Here is a 15,728-nt window from a genome sequence, read left to right as displayed (position 1 = left end):
CAGGTTGTGCTGACGCTGTAGCTACAGTATTAGAACAGGACAAAAACACTTTTGGAGGCCTAACAACCGTGTTATATTAATTGAAAGCGTGTTTATTATTACAAATGATATGTCTTGAGTAAAACGCTTGCAAAGCATCCCTCATAGTCTAAAATAAATGGTTGTAATAATATTCTGACAATCTCAAAATATTAACTATGGGCAATATGGGGGATTGAAGATGTTTTTACTTGCTTTTATCATTTAATTTCTGAGTTTGAGCTACAAGTTACCCAGTGCACTTCCTGATAATTAGACTTGATTAATTAAGCAAACAGTTATTGAAAAATATAAGACATTTTTATCAGCTGGTTCATAACCATACCTTCATCTTTATCTCAAGGTATCATGCATCCTATTTACACTGACTCAGGATATGTGTCCTTCCTAAGGGAGGTTACTTTGGGCTAATATGGGAAATTGTTTGTGCATTCATGATTAGAGCATCGTGAGGTCAAGTGTAAAGGCCAAATGGATAGCATGCAAAATTTAAAGCTGGACATAAACTTCTCAAGGCTCTAAGAAAGGCACATAAGTCTTTGGCGTTCAAAGAATTGTAAAAAGAACAGGAACTTAACCTGTTTTTAAATGCATGTCGGATATGTTCTGAATTAAGGGGTTGAGCTAGAGTGGATTCTTGGAGGGCCTGCCCCAAATTTGTGCTGTTTGTCATTGTGTGCCACAATAACAACCTGTCTGAGAATGTGGGTGTTCAGCCTGCTCCGGGTTGTTTTCTGACATTTTTAGTTGGCAGTGTGTAGGTGGGGGGAAAAGCCTGAACAAGTTCAGAAAGATAGAGGTCACTTGTTCTAACACGTCTAAAGGCCATGAGATTCTCGTTTATCCTTGAGGAATCTCAAGGTCTTTGTCATATAGAGGCCATCATAGCGTAATGTACTGTACTTGCATTTCCTGGCAGTACTTTTGAATTTTATGAGGATCTGTATTTTTTATAACATCTAAAGTACTCATAAAACTAAGCCACCATTTACCTGAACCACTTTTGATGTACTGGCTTCATATTAATGAATCTGTTGAAAGAGACAATTATGGTGTTAGCAGGGGAAAAAAAACACACCCAGATATTTTGCAGTGATTGCAACTTCTTTATTTAAATTTTTTTGCAAATAACACTAAAAATGTTTACAAAAAGCACTGTAGAAACATTTGTGCAGTGTAAATTATCAAAACTAAAACTGAATATTACTTTGTAATGGTTTTGCACCTAACATGATGACATGAGGATTGTCATATTCAGCAGCAAAAAACTCAATGTGTCTCTGAGGTGAACGTGAAAAAGATGAAATTCTCATTAAAGAGCGTCAGGAATGTGAACTGAAATGTGGTGGGAACAACTGCTGCACTGCTTGCACATGTTACTAAAGCAAATTCAATAAACCAGGATGATATGGCACTAGAAGTTCATCCCTGAAGGAGGGCGTCATTCATCTAAGAAAATAATAATGAAGGAAAAAGTTTTGATTGCATTAAAAATGTCCCTTGTACCCAACGTGGCACAGTGGCAATCGCCCTAAACAAACAAAAGAATTCTCAAAGATACTCAGCCTTCCTACGGCAGGCCACATCAGACAAAAACAGTGTGGCGGCTTCTTGAGAAACTTGTAGCACAGGAGGTCATTACACAGAGTTAGCTCACACCCCACAGATAAATCACAAGTCTTTCTCAGTCAATGCCACTGAACATATGATCCATATACACACTGCTTCAAATCACTGATGTGGGACCAACGCATACTCAGAACCACTTTATAAATCTGTGTGGGGGGGGGGGGTATAAAGAAAAGTTAGAAACAGAGGATCCCAGCAGAGATATTACAAAATTATTTATAAAATACAGAAATTAACAGAACTGAAATAAAATACCTTACAAAGTCCAGTTAATGTACATAGCATTGAACATGTGGATACATAAATATTTGTCCCAATACAAAATTTATTTTTTTATATAAAATTTCCTTTTATACAATGTATTGCTGTGTCAATACATAATACTGAGTGTTCTAGCACATTGTGGCAACCCTTGATATTGAAAGCTGTATGGTGTAATAAAGGCTTCTCTCGAAAATACTTATCTAATTGTTTAAATCACTTGGTTGCCTTTTGCCCTTGTTGGTGATGATCTTGGGTTGTGACATCGCTATCGTAAAGTGGGGAAATTGATGGCACTATAGCAGTATCTGTGTAAGTAAACAAACCAGGCGAATCAGTCTATAAGGTTATCTTTGGTTGAGCACATGGGAATGAACTGATGAGAAGGACTCTGGGCTCAAAAGTACACTACATGGATTCCGCCAACCGTGCGGAAATGGCTCAGGTTGTAGATCTTAAAAATTCAAGTCAGTACAAGTGGCACATTTCACTTTGCGATAAGGTGAACCGGTGGAGTTTACCACAGTCTTGGTTTGCGTTTAACGATGAGCAAAGGGCAGTGTTGTAAATCAGTGTACTACCGCATGTGCTGACTACAAAGAGACATGCTACCGACCGTTATAGACTACTAGGAACAAAGTGGCATTGGTCTTGTAATATAGTGAAAGCTTTTGTTCATTTACCAACTACATCCTTAACGACAGTGTATGCACACTGCTTTTCTAGTTCAAATTTTGCTCCAACACTTAGATAGAAATTTAAACATAATATAAAACAAACTTCAGAAGAGTTTGCCCCAGTACTTGATGGCCATCACAGCCAAAGTAACAGACAGCCATGTGAATAGAATGTAACATATACATATTTTTGTATATTTTGTGATGGCACTGCTGCTTGGCATGGTATGTTGCCCGATACCAAACAAAGCACGTAAATGGCTATGAAATGTTCATGGGTTTATGGCATCTGTTAGCAGCAAAAACAAAATGCATAGAATAAAGAAAACCCCAGTAGATTTGAGTGCCAAGAGAAGCAAGAAACAAAACTAGCAAACAACTAAATATGAATAGGCAACCACAAAAATTTGGACATACTTCTGAAATGAGGACCAATGCATGGACTTACAAATAACAAAAAATGTGCACAAACTTTTTTTGTGAAAAGTGCAGATTTTTTCCCCCATATGTTGATGTCTATGGCCTTAATTCACTTTTGAGGTGCCTTAGCTGAAGGCTCTGAAAATCATGGACTGAAACAGAAAAAAAATAAAATAAAATAAACAGAACACAATGGAAAACAGTGATTCAAGTGTCAAGTTTGTTAAGGGTTGTAATTTGCCCACTGGCTTACAACGTTAATGCACAGAAGCATGCAACTCTAATTATAATTGCCCAAATTCTGCTCTCCTCAGCCTTCATCGAAGACACTAAGATAAAATGCTGCAAACAAACTCCCAAAACAAGAGCTTGACCATGTTGTGCTTTCTCCAAGTTGCAGAATATATGTCAGTGCCTGCTGTATTCATAACATAAGGGCTTAAAGTCAATGATCTGCAGTCAATGAGTTGTTTTAACAGGCTTGTTCAAAAGTGGTCTGACAATTTTACTACAGTGCTATTGAGCCCTTTTTCAAATGTTGCCATGGCCATGCAGCAAACTCGTGTATGTGTAAGGCAAGGAATAGGTTCAAGTCTCACTTGTGCATTTTGTAAGCCTTTTCTCCCCATTTAGGGGATCAAAAGATATTTTACAGCACGAGGAGACCCTCAGAACCCCTTAAAGGTTGAAAGAGCGAGTGTTACTTAACAATCCTGGCACCTACTTGGAACTTGAGGGCATTCAGCCAGTGTCTGGCATCCAATACCTTCAAAAGATGTCAGAGGGGGGAAGTTTGATAAAGACCTTTAAAATCGCTAGTGTTCCACTGCATCAAGCTTAAGAGTGCACGTGCCCCTCCAAAGCATTTCACAGCAGTGTGGCTATCACATATTCAAACACAAAACACAAAGACACATTCACCCCTATGACCGTTACTGGACTGGACCCAGTACATTTCTTGACAAGGGAGACCTCCATTTAGCTTTTTAAATAGTCTTAGAAGAGGCACACTTTCACTTAAATTCAGTCCTAATGTCAAAAAATATGGCAAAACATCTGTGTTAGTTGAAGTCTGGCCATGCAGACTTCAGTACAGTAGTGTGGCAATAAACATCATATATTTGAAGAGCATTGGCACTGCCTAAACACTGATGTTCAAGGTGGCTCCTGCTAGCCAATTGAAAGCAGCATTTGATGTGTTCACCTCAACACCCTCCCTTTGTTCTTTTCCCCATGTTCACAGGGTAAAAAAGAAACTACACATCCATATGCATGCAGGTGGACACCATCTTCCCAAAAGGTGGGTGAATATTTTTCAGTCCACAGGAGCTACAAAAAGCACTGAGTGCTTCTAGTAATACAATTTTTTGTTTGTGTGTCAAAAAATATGGCAGTTTGAGAAGGCCATGCTCAGAGAGCGAGAAAAAGTCAGCAGGATATAGCAGGTCTGCCAAGACAACAGCAGCCATTTTTCGGCTGACGGTGGCTTTTCTAGGAATTGGCCCCCCAGAACATGTTGCACAGTGGAAAGACAGAATGGGGGAGAAAAAAAAAAGAAAGAGGAAGAGGGGGAAAGGAACGTCACTGAGAGGTGGATCCCTCCCAGGGAATTCCACACAGTGATGTTCATCAACACTTTTGTGCCTCTACTGGCGACATGGCAATGTAGGAGCCGTTCTTCAAAGGTTGGTTAGGGTGAGTCCCAGGGGAGTCATCTGATTTGTTGCTGACTGGAGTGTAGGCTGTGTCATCTTTCGTTGTCTGCGAGGGTATAGAGAATCAGAGTTTAATGCACATACTCAAATACTGAATTTAACTCAAGTGGGGGGAAAAAAAACAAAACTCCCCCACTATAAGAATGGTTGTGCGCTACCACACAGCTAAATCTTTTTGTTTGCTACAATCATTCAAAAACTAAAAGACAATACTACTTTGTACCAAATAAACCATGCAAGAAGAGCAATGAACATGATTTGCCTAAACAAATGCATGTTACTGTACAAAAAAAAAAAAACATACTAGAAAATATTAACTGACTAAAATGGTCCTTCACTTATAATTAACTTAAAATTATGAACAACGACAAGCAAACAGTGAGCAAATAAAAGGAAAAATTGGGGGAAATATTGACTTACAGCAAAAGAATGAAAAGCTTCTGTAAAATCAATACGTTTTACTTCATTCTGAACAGGAACACAAAAGGGGGAGGGGACAATGTTACTGAAAACGAAAACATGGCAGCAATATGCAAAATATATATAATGTTACACTACACTGCAGAATTATGATGCTAAAAAAATACACCACATAATTGTTGTGTGTTTAAACACAAATTTTAAATTTCTGGTGCAATAAATTGTTAATGTAAAATAAATAAATCAATGCATTTTTGCAGTGAAATGTTAGTAAAAATAAACATTGAGTAAATTAAAAACTGCACATGCAGTAAGGGTTAGCCTTGTGCACAAATCCTTCATGCAGGTGGGCAAGGAGTGGGGGGAAAAAAAGAAAATATTTTGTCTTTTTTCTGTTAGCATGCTAATTACATATAGGTCTGCTGTGTTCTGTTTATGGTGAACTAAGATTTTTATTCATTCATAAGGTGATTTTACTTTACAATATGTGCACTGTAATAAGTCATCACATTTTAGCATTAGGAGAAACAACTGCAGAGGCTTTTAGGAAAACATCTTGACAAGTGACATAATGGAGACTTCCTGAAGACAAGGATTTCTGCTTTTAGTCATTTTGTTTTGTTTTATGCATTATCTATGTAGTGGCACAGTACAGTACGAGGAAACAAACATTGAACTCCTGTAGTCAGATATTACTATCAAGAAAATACGTTTTACAAATAAATCTCCTATATTACCATTCTTATCCTATTGCTAATAAACTATGCCACTATCCACTCCCTCTATCAAACTTTATCAAAATTAACTGGTTCTATAAACGTATTCAAGCCAAAGCAGAGGGCAATATGATCATTTTTGTTTTCACGTTTACATCCAGTCTGCTTTGAGGAGTGTAGCACTATGTGAAATGAATTTTCTGTGTCAAAAACGTAGGCAAATATTGTATTTACGAGTACTGAGTCATAATGGCTTACGTGCTCTGCAATTGAACATAGCTCCCCCAAGTAATTTTAGAAATGTTAGTAAACTGAACATAATTTTTGCTATATTACCTTTCTCTGACGGTTTCTGCACACCAGGAAGATGAGGACCAACAGTAAGATGATACCCATGCCCACAATGATCACAGGAAAATTTGACACAATTGTCACAATCAAGAGCAGGGTTTTCATTTGGCTGGCAGAATCATCATCAATGGTTGCTGTCTGAAAAAGCAGCAAAAAGCAGATATTAACCAAAACAAAATAGCCTAAAAGCATTCTGATTGTGACTAGTGTTTTATTCCATATAACTGACATGAAAGTACTCATACCTCGTTGACATACATGATCGGAAAGATAGTTTCATTCAGGAATTTTGTTTGCCTGAAAATGAGAAAAGGACAACAAGAATGAAACATACAATTTCCAACAAATTTTGTTGTGTTCTTAAGACATTGAAGCTGCTGAATGTATAGAATATTAGAGTTATAGGAAGTGTGACATGGGTACATACGGGAAGCCAGGGACTCTCTTCATTATAACATTGAGTTGGGCTCTCTTACAGGCACGAATAGGAACCCCGGTAGTCTAACAAATGAAAGGAAATAAAAGGAGTTAACCCCCGAGTTAACTTTAAATCAACTAGCAGATTTAATCATCCATTTTACAAATAGCCCTGACCATTTAAAGATACCAGTCTTTAAACAAACAAAAAAAGAGGTCAAAACAGCAGACTGATGAAGACACATTATAACACTCCTGCAGTAAATATGGTCAGATTCCTGCCAATCTTACCGGATTCAGATCGAGGTAAGTTTCATGTTCTTCCTTGTTTGGGTTCATACCATCAATTGCTTCAATGTAGTGTTTATCAGCTTGGTAAAAATGTGGGAATGACACAACAATAGGTGCACCTAGAGAAGAATGGAGAGAAAAAAATAAGCATACAGATGTGACCGTTATGTATGGCTATGTAATTGATAAACCCAGGGAACCTTTCCCCCCCAAAGCTTAGGTGATCAGGTGCAGCAGGACTGTGACCTGCCGGATTTAAACAGGAGTAGGCAAATTCCACTTTTTATTTGCTATGTGTAAGACAATTTGACCTTGACATACATATACTTCAGCTGGTCAAACCCAGCAATGAACCGGTTCCTGCAAGTTACAAGAATCTACAGTTCTATGTCTAATTTCCTAAAGATTTATGTGACACAGCATTTTTTTTTCCAAAATATACAGTGCATATGGAAAATTGCATTAATAAAAGAGTTTGCATGTGATAAAGAAAATTTCATGACCAGTGAATATTGTTATCAGCACTGATGTATTAAGGAAGTAATAAAGAGATTTAACATAGCTATGTCCTAGTTGATCTGCAATTGTAGGCCAGCCTGGGGTGAATAGCCCTAAATTGGTGTTACTTATTAAGCGTTTGTGTGCTCTACGCTGATTTCTATCACGGTCCTGAAGTGCGCAAACAATGACAGACAGCTAGGAGACAAATTTGAGTTGAAGCAGTGCACAAGTTGAAAATATGTCAAAGTTGTATGATTGAGATGTAGGCACACTTTATATTAAAAAAGGGACATCTGAAAATCTCAAAATCTAAAAATGGAGGCAGACATGGTTTTATTTTATAAATTTTTTTTTTTTTTTTCGGGGATTTTTTGGCACGTAGTTTAGACTTCTTGATAGTGTTTTAACACAATTAGTACATTTTATTTAAAAAATAAATAAATAAAATATTGGTATAGCTGAGTTTGACTCACCTTCACGGCAGACGCTGACTTTGAGCACACCTTTGCCCAGACAGTCACCAGCAGGAACACAGAAACCAGCATTGTTGGGGTTTTCATCGGGGGCTGCAAGAACATCAGGAGGAGGTGCAAAGCGGAAGGCAGGGATTCCCTTCACTTCTGTATCATGCACATATCCCAGATGGATAGACCTACATTGGAGAAACCAGGGGCTTAAGTGTACAGCAATTGCCTGCTTACTATCAATACTTTATGAAGCCAAATATATGATATAATTATATTAAAGGCTGAAACTTGTCCAAAATGGAGTGTGCTTTGTGTAACATACCGGCACAGATCTGCTGCAAAGATATACAGGAGTTCATTCCTGGATAGGAAAGTGTGGAACACGCTGCCATCAGTTCCATTTATCATGTTACTCTGCTCTGATGACCACCAGTTCATCTTTCTAGAAGGAAAAAAATTCACATGCTTTAAAGATTAGATAACCTCCTGTACTGTAGTGTCAAAAAAGGAATACCAATTCTAAAAGATCTGCTAATTAAATAGTTTCAAAAGTGTCTTTAAATTGATAGGTTCTGGTTAGGAATTATGAGCACCAGGATGAACTGTTCTGTCTTAATATGCTTTTTTTAGACTTTATACTTTGCTGTTAGCTTGGCATGCACCCAGTGCAAGCACTGAAATTTCAACAAGTGAAAGTGAAGGCCATGACATTTCAATAAGTAAAAACCTTAACGCCAACTAGGCCAAGGGCACTTTGCGTAAAGCACTAGATACCTTATGCCATTCCATGTATCAATCTTGCCATAGTCCATGTAGTTCTTTTCTCCAGTGTGAAAGACAAATTCACCTTCATGGGTTCCATTTTTCTATATAAATAAAAATAATGTGGTTAATGGAGTTAATTCACATGTCATATTCACAGTTCTTATATAGTTTTCCAGGATTTGGATAAGACCTATTTCATATAGACTGTCCACTGTCCAAAACAACCAAAGAAAATGTCTCAGTGAATTATTAATTCAAACCGATCTGCTCTGGGCTCAGTTTCTTCCTGTTCAGCACATTGAACAAAATGTTACACATCTCGGCTTTCATTCATCATCATTTCTAACTCCATTCAAATGTTTAAGTGTAATGAGTCCAAACCTGGTTAAAATAAATCAGGTCACCAGATATAACCTTGCACTGCAGCACATGTCTGTGACTGAGTTCTGATCACTGAAATATGTCAGGGGTCAAGTTTGGCTGCATGAGTTGCACAAATTTAAGAAAAAAAAAAATCCAAAATTAAATTCTCTTAGTTTAAACTAACAAGATGAGACAAATGGATTTCCCCAGCACCTAAATAAGTAAATGACAGCAAAACAGTGTAGATTTAAATTAAAAAACAAAACAAAAAAAAAAACACACACATTAAAGATTCTTACCTTATACATGAGGCCAAAGTATTCATCTACGTCTGGCTTCAGATTATGGAGTTTAGACATTAGTGGGTCTTTGAAGCCCCACAAGAACTCGTGTACAGTGCGTGTCATAAACATGGTAACACCCAGCGATTTTATGTACATGGAGACCAGTGGCCGGATAAAGAATGAATAGGAGTGCATCTCATTCATAACAGCCTGTAAAGAGACAAAAGGTAGGATTTTACACATTCAGTAATCATTCACAACATAACTTTTGGGAGTTTATGAAGAATCTATGAAGAGTCTATAAAGAAATGGCAGTTCAAAAGATATAATGTGGTGGTTTGATTGAGCAAAGTGATTAACCTAGAAAATCAAAGAACTTACAATGAACGGGATGTTGGGGGTAGTTAACAAGTCAACCTCAGGGTTTCCTGATGACATTTCAGGAAGAAACACAAAACTCTTGGGATTTGTGGCAAAGATCTTCGTGCCATTCTCCAAGAATGTCACATTCTCTCGTGGCCTATATTCTCTGATATCATAAAGACATAACATTCATTGTTAACGATTCCATTTGAATAGATCAATTCAATCTTCTGAACATTGAATCTCTAAGCCTGTTCTATTACTCAACAGCAAAATAGCTAAACCAAATACGGTTCTTTGGCCCACAGCAATTTGTGCCAATCAACTGACTGCTGCTACTGAGTGATTAAAGCTTCATGATGTTTGGCATTTCTGGGTGAACATTTCCTCTGTTCTCTCTGACTTCCCTTTTTAGCAGAGTCACTTCCGGAGTGCTGTGACGCTCCAGATTATACACATGCCAACAGACCAAAACATTGATAAACAAATAATTTAACATTCAGTTTAGAAATTTGAAACCTCTTTTCCAGCAATGCAACAACTTGTGCAATTTTCTGAAATGTACAGTATATAATAGGAGGGGAAAAAAATAAATTAAAATTTGGCAAAGGGAAACACCTAAAAAATACAGTGCTGTAACCATCATACCTGTAAGTGTAAGGGCCCATTTGAGTCACACGAGGCTTTTCTGTGCCAGCAAGGAATTCGTCAGGGTTGGTAACATTGAAGAAAAAATACTGCATGTAAACTGGTGGTGGTGGGTTTATCCAGCCACCTAATACTCGACTGTTTTCAGCTAGTGTAATCTCCTGAAAATGAAAAGAAGGAAATATGTCAGTGAAGGACATGACTAGGACAAGAATAAAATGCTTAAGAATAATTGTCTTCTTCTAAATACCACTTATGTGAAATGTATGTTAAGAAACCTCTGTCCAAATAAAAACTGAAGAGACACATGACCTCTTAGCAATAAATTATATTGATACTGACTCGGTTTGCCCCAAATTTGAATAAAGTAATTTATACATAGAGCAGTATAAACTCAAAGTATAAAGGATTGCCCAGGAAGGATGTCACTTGAAGCAGACATGACTTGTAAACCTTTTGAGTGATATGTGAATGGCCTCTACCAATCTAAGGTAGTTACATAAATCCAGCACACAAAATCAAACTAGCGTGTTCTCTTCTGTGCTGAAGAAAAGTAGAATCCCAGAGACGTACTGGGTCACTATAGGTCAGCTACGAAGGGAAACAAAACAATGTTTAGTCAGCAGTATGTGACAGACCGAAACCTTAAGTTTCATTGTCAGAATAAAGTAAATTTGCTTAGTTGTCATGTTAAAACAAAAAGACGAATTGGACCAAGTCTAATCTAAGTCTAGTCTTATTTTTCTCCATATATATGATCAGAGGGGAGAAAAGAGATACTTAAATATTTACATATGCTGTGAACTTCAAGAATTGTAATTCTTTTTTATAAAGAATGTATTGCTCCAGCTACCACTTTCCAGGTGTCAGAAGGTTCAAGAACAACTTGGTGATTTCAAAACAATTACAGTATTATCACATGTGGTTGCCTTGAAAAGTTGATAATACTGTCTGGTTTATGAAACCTTGAGCAGAGAACAGTAAAATGTCACAGCCTTGTAAGCAACATATATAAATACACGAGAATATCACAAACATAGGACAGTCATTTTTAATGTTTCTTGATTTTTTCCACAGATAACAAGAATTATTGTATAATTATGTGTGTTGGTAGTTTCATTACAAGAAAATAATTGTTACTAGTTCACAAATAACTCAGTATCTTGCTTAAGATAACTTGCATTGAAAAAGAGATGCTGCGAATTGACACAAAAACAAAAATAGATATACAACGGTAAAAGGATGTCTCACTTATTGGAAGGGGAAATGCTTTTCCAAATAATAAATGATGAGAACATATATAAGTAGTCAAAACCAAATAAATAAAATGCTATAAAAAATAGATCAAATGCTATTTCTATGCTATTTAAATTACTTAGGTAGGCACAAATAATGGAGTGATTAAAATGCCTTTTAAAAAAATGCATGTGTAAAGCTGAAATGAGAAATATCTCACCTGCACTTTATAAAAGGGGGTTACTACTTGTATTTTCTGCACTGTGATTAAAGTATGATTTACCTGAAACAATCTTTTAGCCATTCAGTTTGCTCACCCATGTATGGTAAACCCCAGCTATAGTTTTGTCACGCAACTCCTTTACCACAGGACTGGTTTTAACTCAGGCTTACTGAAACACTACCACGATCCGTATGTTCCACTATAAAATATTTGGTTCCAAGCGTTTAAATAGGTGTAGGTTTTGGATTTCTTTAGAATGCCAAGTACAGAAATTCGTCGGACCACACCTTAGCCTTTATTTGCCCATTTCCTTGTGTCATTTCTAAGTATGTCACCTTAAACGTGTTTACCTAGCCTCAGCACATAGGTTAAGGTTATCTGAAAAGATAGCACCATGATAATTTCAAGAGATATATATATATACACAAATATACATTTTTTTTAAGGAGTTACAGGTAAGCCCTAAACTATGGGCGTGATAATCATCCTTGAAAAGAAAGATTTGTATGTTCCTCAAATACGTCACTATCCTCAGGGACAAAAATATTTGATTAATTCAATTACATATTCCTGTTTATTTTCTCTGCCTTCCACAAGTGCCAATTATACAAAAATGGACTAGAAAAGACATGTAGGTTAAAAAACTGGTTTAAATCCAGTTTTGCTGTGTTGTGCAGGTTTTGAAGTTATACTACTAGAAATATGAAACAGTTTAGAAAATTAGGTCTGTACTCAATTTTAGTCTTTAAACTAAAAAATAACACTAAATAGTTCATTGAAGATTAGGAAAAGATTAGGAGGGTTCAAAAACTCTACACACAAGTGTTTAAAATGACATAAGGAAAATGTAAAATAGCACACATACACTAGTCTTACTAGCTGAGGGCTAAGTCAGAATCATAAACATACTATTCAACACTGTCCGCACCCTGTTCAACAGTCATGAATGTCCTGAGGTCTGGGGGTGGGGGCGAAGAAAAATAAAAGATTCAATCTGATTGACTTAACTACGGTCCTACAAATTTCAGTAAGAATAAGTACATGTTGAGCTCTGTGTACTTTGATTCTAGATAGAATGACTTTGGTTAGCTTGGTGTATACAAACGTGTAAAAATACATTTAATCTCAATTAAGCAAAGTAAGACTATATACATTATGAAGAAATAAGGGGTGAATCTACAGTTCCATACAAACAATTGACAGCTCTTGATGACTTCGTTTTATTTGCCGTATTTGTGTTGCATTTAAAATAAAAATTGGCCTGTAATAATTATGGCACCACTTATATTTATCTTTCATTTGTCCCCACTAAGTTAGCCTTAACATTATTAACATAAATGTTGCTTTAAGGCAGAAACATGTTTCTGTCGAGAAGCACTTTTTTATTCCTTTCTTTAAATCAACAACAAAATAAAAATTATTTGACCAGACCACTGTCCAAATATTTGCTTGGGTCTGTGTACTCCAAGACTGGCTCCTATCTGCATTTGTTTAGGAATGAAGGGGTCACTATGTATAGCATACAGCCCTCCTAGTTAAAATTTCCTGGGGTGTTACAGAATTCCAAGTATTTCTCAAGGAGAATTTCCTTCTTGAAGACCCTTCCCCCACCTTTCTTTCACGACATCACACCTCCCCCTGCCTATAACCCTAGCACCTAGCACCTCGTTAGAAAACGGGACAAATCAGCTGTTTAGGAGATAAAAAAAACCCCTCAGTATAGATCGAGAAATGCACCTGGCTCTTGGAAACCTAGGGAGAACCCGAACAGCTCGGATCCTGCGCAGTATGACAGATGTGGATGACCAACCCACTCGGATATGCTAACGTTAGTCACACAACCGCTGACTGAAACACATGGAATATTTGGCTGTTACTACTGGGGTTTGGAGGAGACAAACCAGAGAATGAAGTAACAACTAGTACATATGACCACTCGTGACAAAACAAACCCCACAATTTTCCAATAACTCTGGGAAACCGCCTGACTGACTTGCTTGTCGAAACCTGAAGTATAGCCAGCTACATCCTGGGTTGGTGTTCTGTTGGGCTGTGCTTTTAAAAACACGGGAAAGTCTCACTGAATGTATAAGTGGTCCTTTATCTAGTTACACGGAAAAGTACTGTGTTAAAGTGTCCCTTAAGAATTCAAACAATCATCGTTCATTCAGTCCTAAATATTATCCTTTAAGCGGCGAGTATCGGAACTTGTCCCACGCAGTGCAGTAGTCAGATTTAAGGTAGTCCCGATCCTTTACGGCGAACGTAACAGTTAGCGGCGTATGGGAAATAGTTTCTGACATATTTGTAAAATTAAAACAAACCCGTTACAAGAAGACCGTTACAGAACCGTTAGAATTGCGTCATTATTCACAACTTCGAAAGTCGCTAAGCCGGATAACCGCTACACACCCACTAAAACATACGAGCTACCGGCTATACCGTTTTAATTAACTTCGCAGCCGCACAAATTACAGAACCGAACCGAGACAGCGGTAAATGATCTAGATTTGAGCTCGACTCACCTTCTTGATCCGTTCTTGAATCATTGTTTGGAAGACCTGAGCCACCAAGAGGGCGATCCCCACTATCAGCAGATGGGCGCACACGATGCCGGTAGCGTAAATGCAGCAAGATTTTCTCATTTTCTCGTTTGTCTCTTTAAACTGAGTGAGAAAGAGAGGTAAGGTACGTTGAGAACAGCTCTAAAGCTGAACAAGGTCCTCCTCTGACTTTTAAGTCCTGAATGAGAGCGATTTCTAACTGGAGTCTACTCGTCCCTTGTTCCTACAGTAGAAATGTAGTAAGGTTGGTGGGGTCTCCGATAGACTGAGCCAGCGAGTCCGGTTTAGCTCTAGCAGTAACTAAGAAATCACCGTTTCCTGCGGTGCAGAGTGTCTCGGACTTTTTGGCTGAAATAGAAATGCAGGCAAGCGGAGGAGGACCTGTCTCTCTTTCTCCCCCTTTACTCACTCCATTCAAATGAAGGCAGTCATGCGGGAGTCTTCAGGTTTTGGAGGCTGGGTGGGTGGGGGCTGAGCTGATGTCACATGTTTAAATGTGTTTTTTTTAAAACGGCAGTGTCAGACAAACGAAGCCCGAGTCATTAAGATCCGCTTCTCAGCACTGAACTGCAAAGAAAGCGTATTTAAGCTGCTGGCTCTTATTTTTTGGAGAAAAGTGTCTAGGAATTATGAGCTCGTCAACTTTTATTGTGGCAGGGAAGTCAACTTTGGAATAATTACATACGTGTATTCCTGACAAAACTGAAAAGTTTTTGAATACATTTAGGAACACACATGCACATACATTTATGTTCCCATACGGGATGTATGTGAGTCTGAGTCTCAACTTTGTTAAGTGTCTGTGAGTGAAACAGCTGTTAGCAATAACACTCAGTGGCTGGTTTAGGTATTATAACCCTGTCATTAATGATAAAGCTCTACTCCGTTATCTCGCTGAAGAGGACGCCTAACACAGCGGGACATTCCTGTATTGAAGTGAGAAAGACGCGGACCGTTATGTCTTATCTCTGTCAGGGCTCCTTAAAGCGCCGCTCAGTGAACATGAATAATGAGCGGAGTGACGAGGTTCGTAAACCTTTTGTTCAAAGAGCTCCTGATCTGATTGGTTAACGTAGTCCCGGACCACCGTTCTAACGCCACCCCTTGGCGACGCTGATTGGTCCGAGGCGCAGGAGCGCGATGCAGAATTTGATCGACTGATTTCGGGGCGAGGCTTATTTAAAGGGGCCAGTGCGCTGAGCTGAATAGCGTGTTGTCCCAGTGTCAGTCAGCCTGCAGAAACACACACAAGAAGAATGGAAACGCTGTATTTCCTTTGCATTGTTATGCGCCTTTGAACTTCCACAGTAAGCGCCTGGACTACAAGCTTTTGATTTAATTTAAACATCCAGGCACATATAGATTCGGCAAAAAAAGA

At 37.9% G+C, this 15,728-nt stretch overlaps 1 protein-coding gene across 2 annotated transcripts; it reads right to left on the bottom strand.

Annotated features, from left to right (window-relative positions):
- Positions 1–1,133: 1,133 nt before the first annotated feature.
- On the bottom strand, positions 1,134–14,756 carry LOC136677843 (lysosome membrane protein 2-like). Of its 2 annotated transcripts, none has more exons than XM_066655513.1 (13): positions 14,312–14,756; positions 10,328–10,488; positions 9,698–9,845; positions 9,332–9,526; positions 8,679–8,770; positions 8,227–8,346; positions 7,911–8,089; positions 6,937–7,055; positions 6,656–6,729; positions 6,474–6,525; positions 6,214–6,366; positions 5,162–5,209; positions 1,134–4,787 (listed from the first exon to the last, which is right to left on the bottom strand). In XM_066655513.1, exons 1-13 carry the CDS (start codon positions 14,429–14,431, stop codon positions 4,656–4,658), a joined length of 1,593 nt encoding a protein of 530 aa, XP_066511610.1. In that variant the 5' UTR covers positions 14,432–14,756; the 3' UTR covers positions 1,134–4,655. The 2 variants fall into 2 exon arrangements, with proteins under 2 accessions (XP_066511610.1, XP_066511611.1); XM_066655514.1 differs by lacking the exon at positions 14,312–14,756 and adding an exon at positions 13,524–13,767.
- Between the last annotated feature and the right edge of the window lie 972 nt (positions 14,757–15,728).

This window comes from Hoplias malabaricus, chromosome Y (assembly GCF_029633855.1).
Source record: "Hoplias malabaricus isolate fHopMal1 chromosome Y, fHopMal1.hap1, whole genome shotgun sequence".
NCBI classification, from domain to species: domain Eukaryota; kingdom Metazoa; phylum Chordata; class Actinopteri; order Characiformes; family Erythrinidae; genus Hoplias; species Hoplias malabaricus.
Note: the sequence above shows the minus strand (reverse complement) of the source record. Positions and strands in the feature narration are given on the sequence as shown.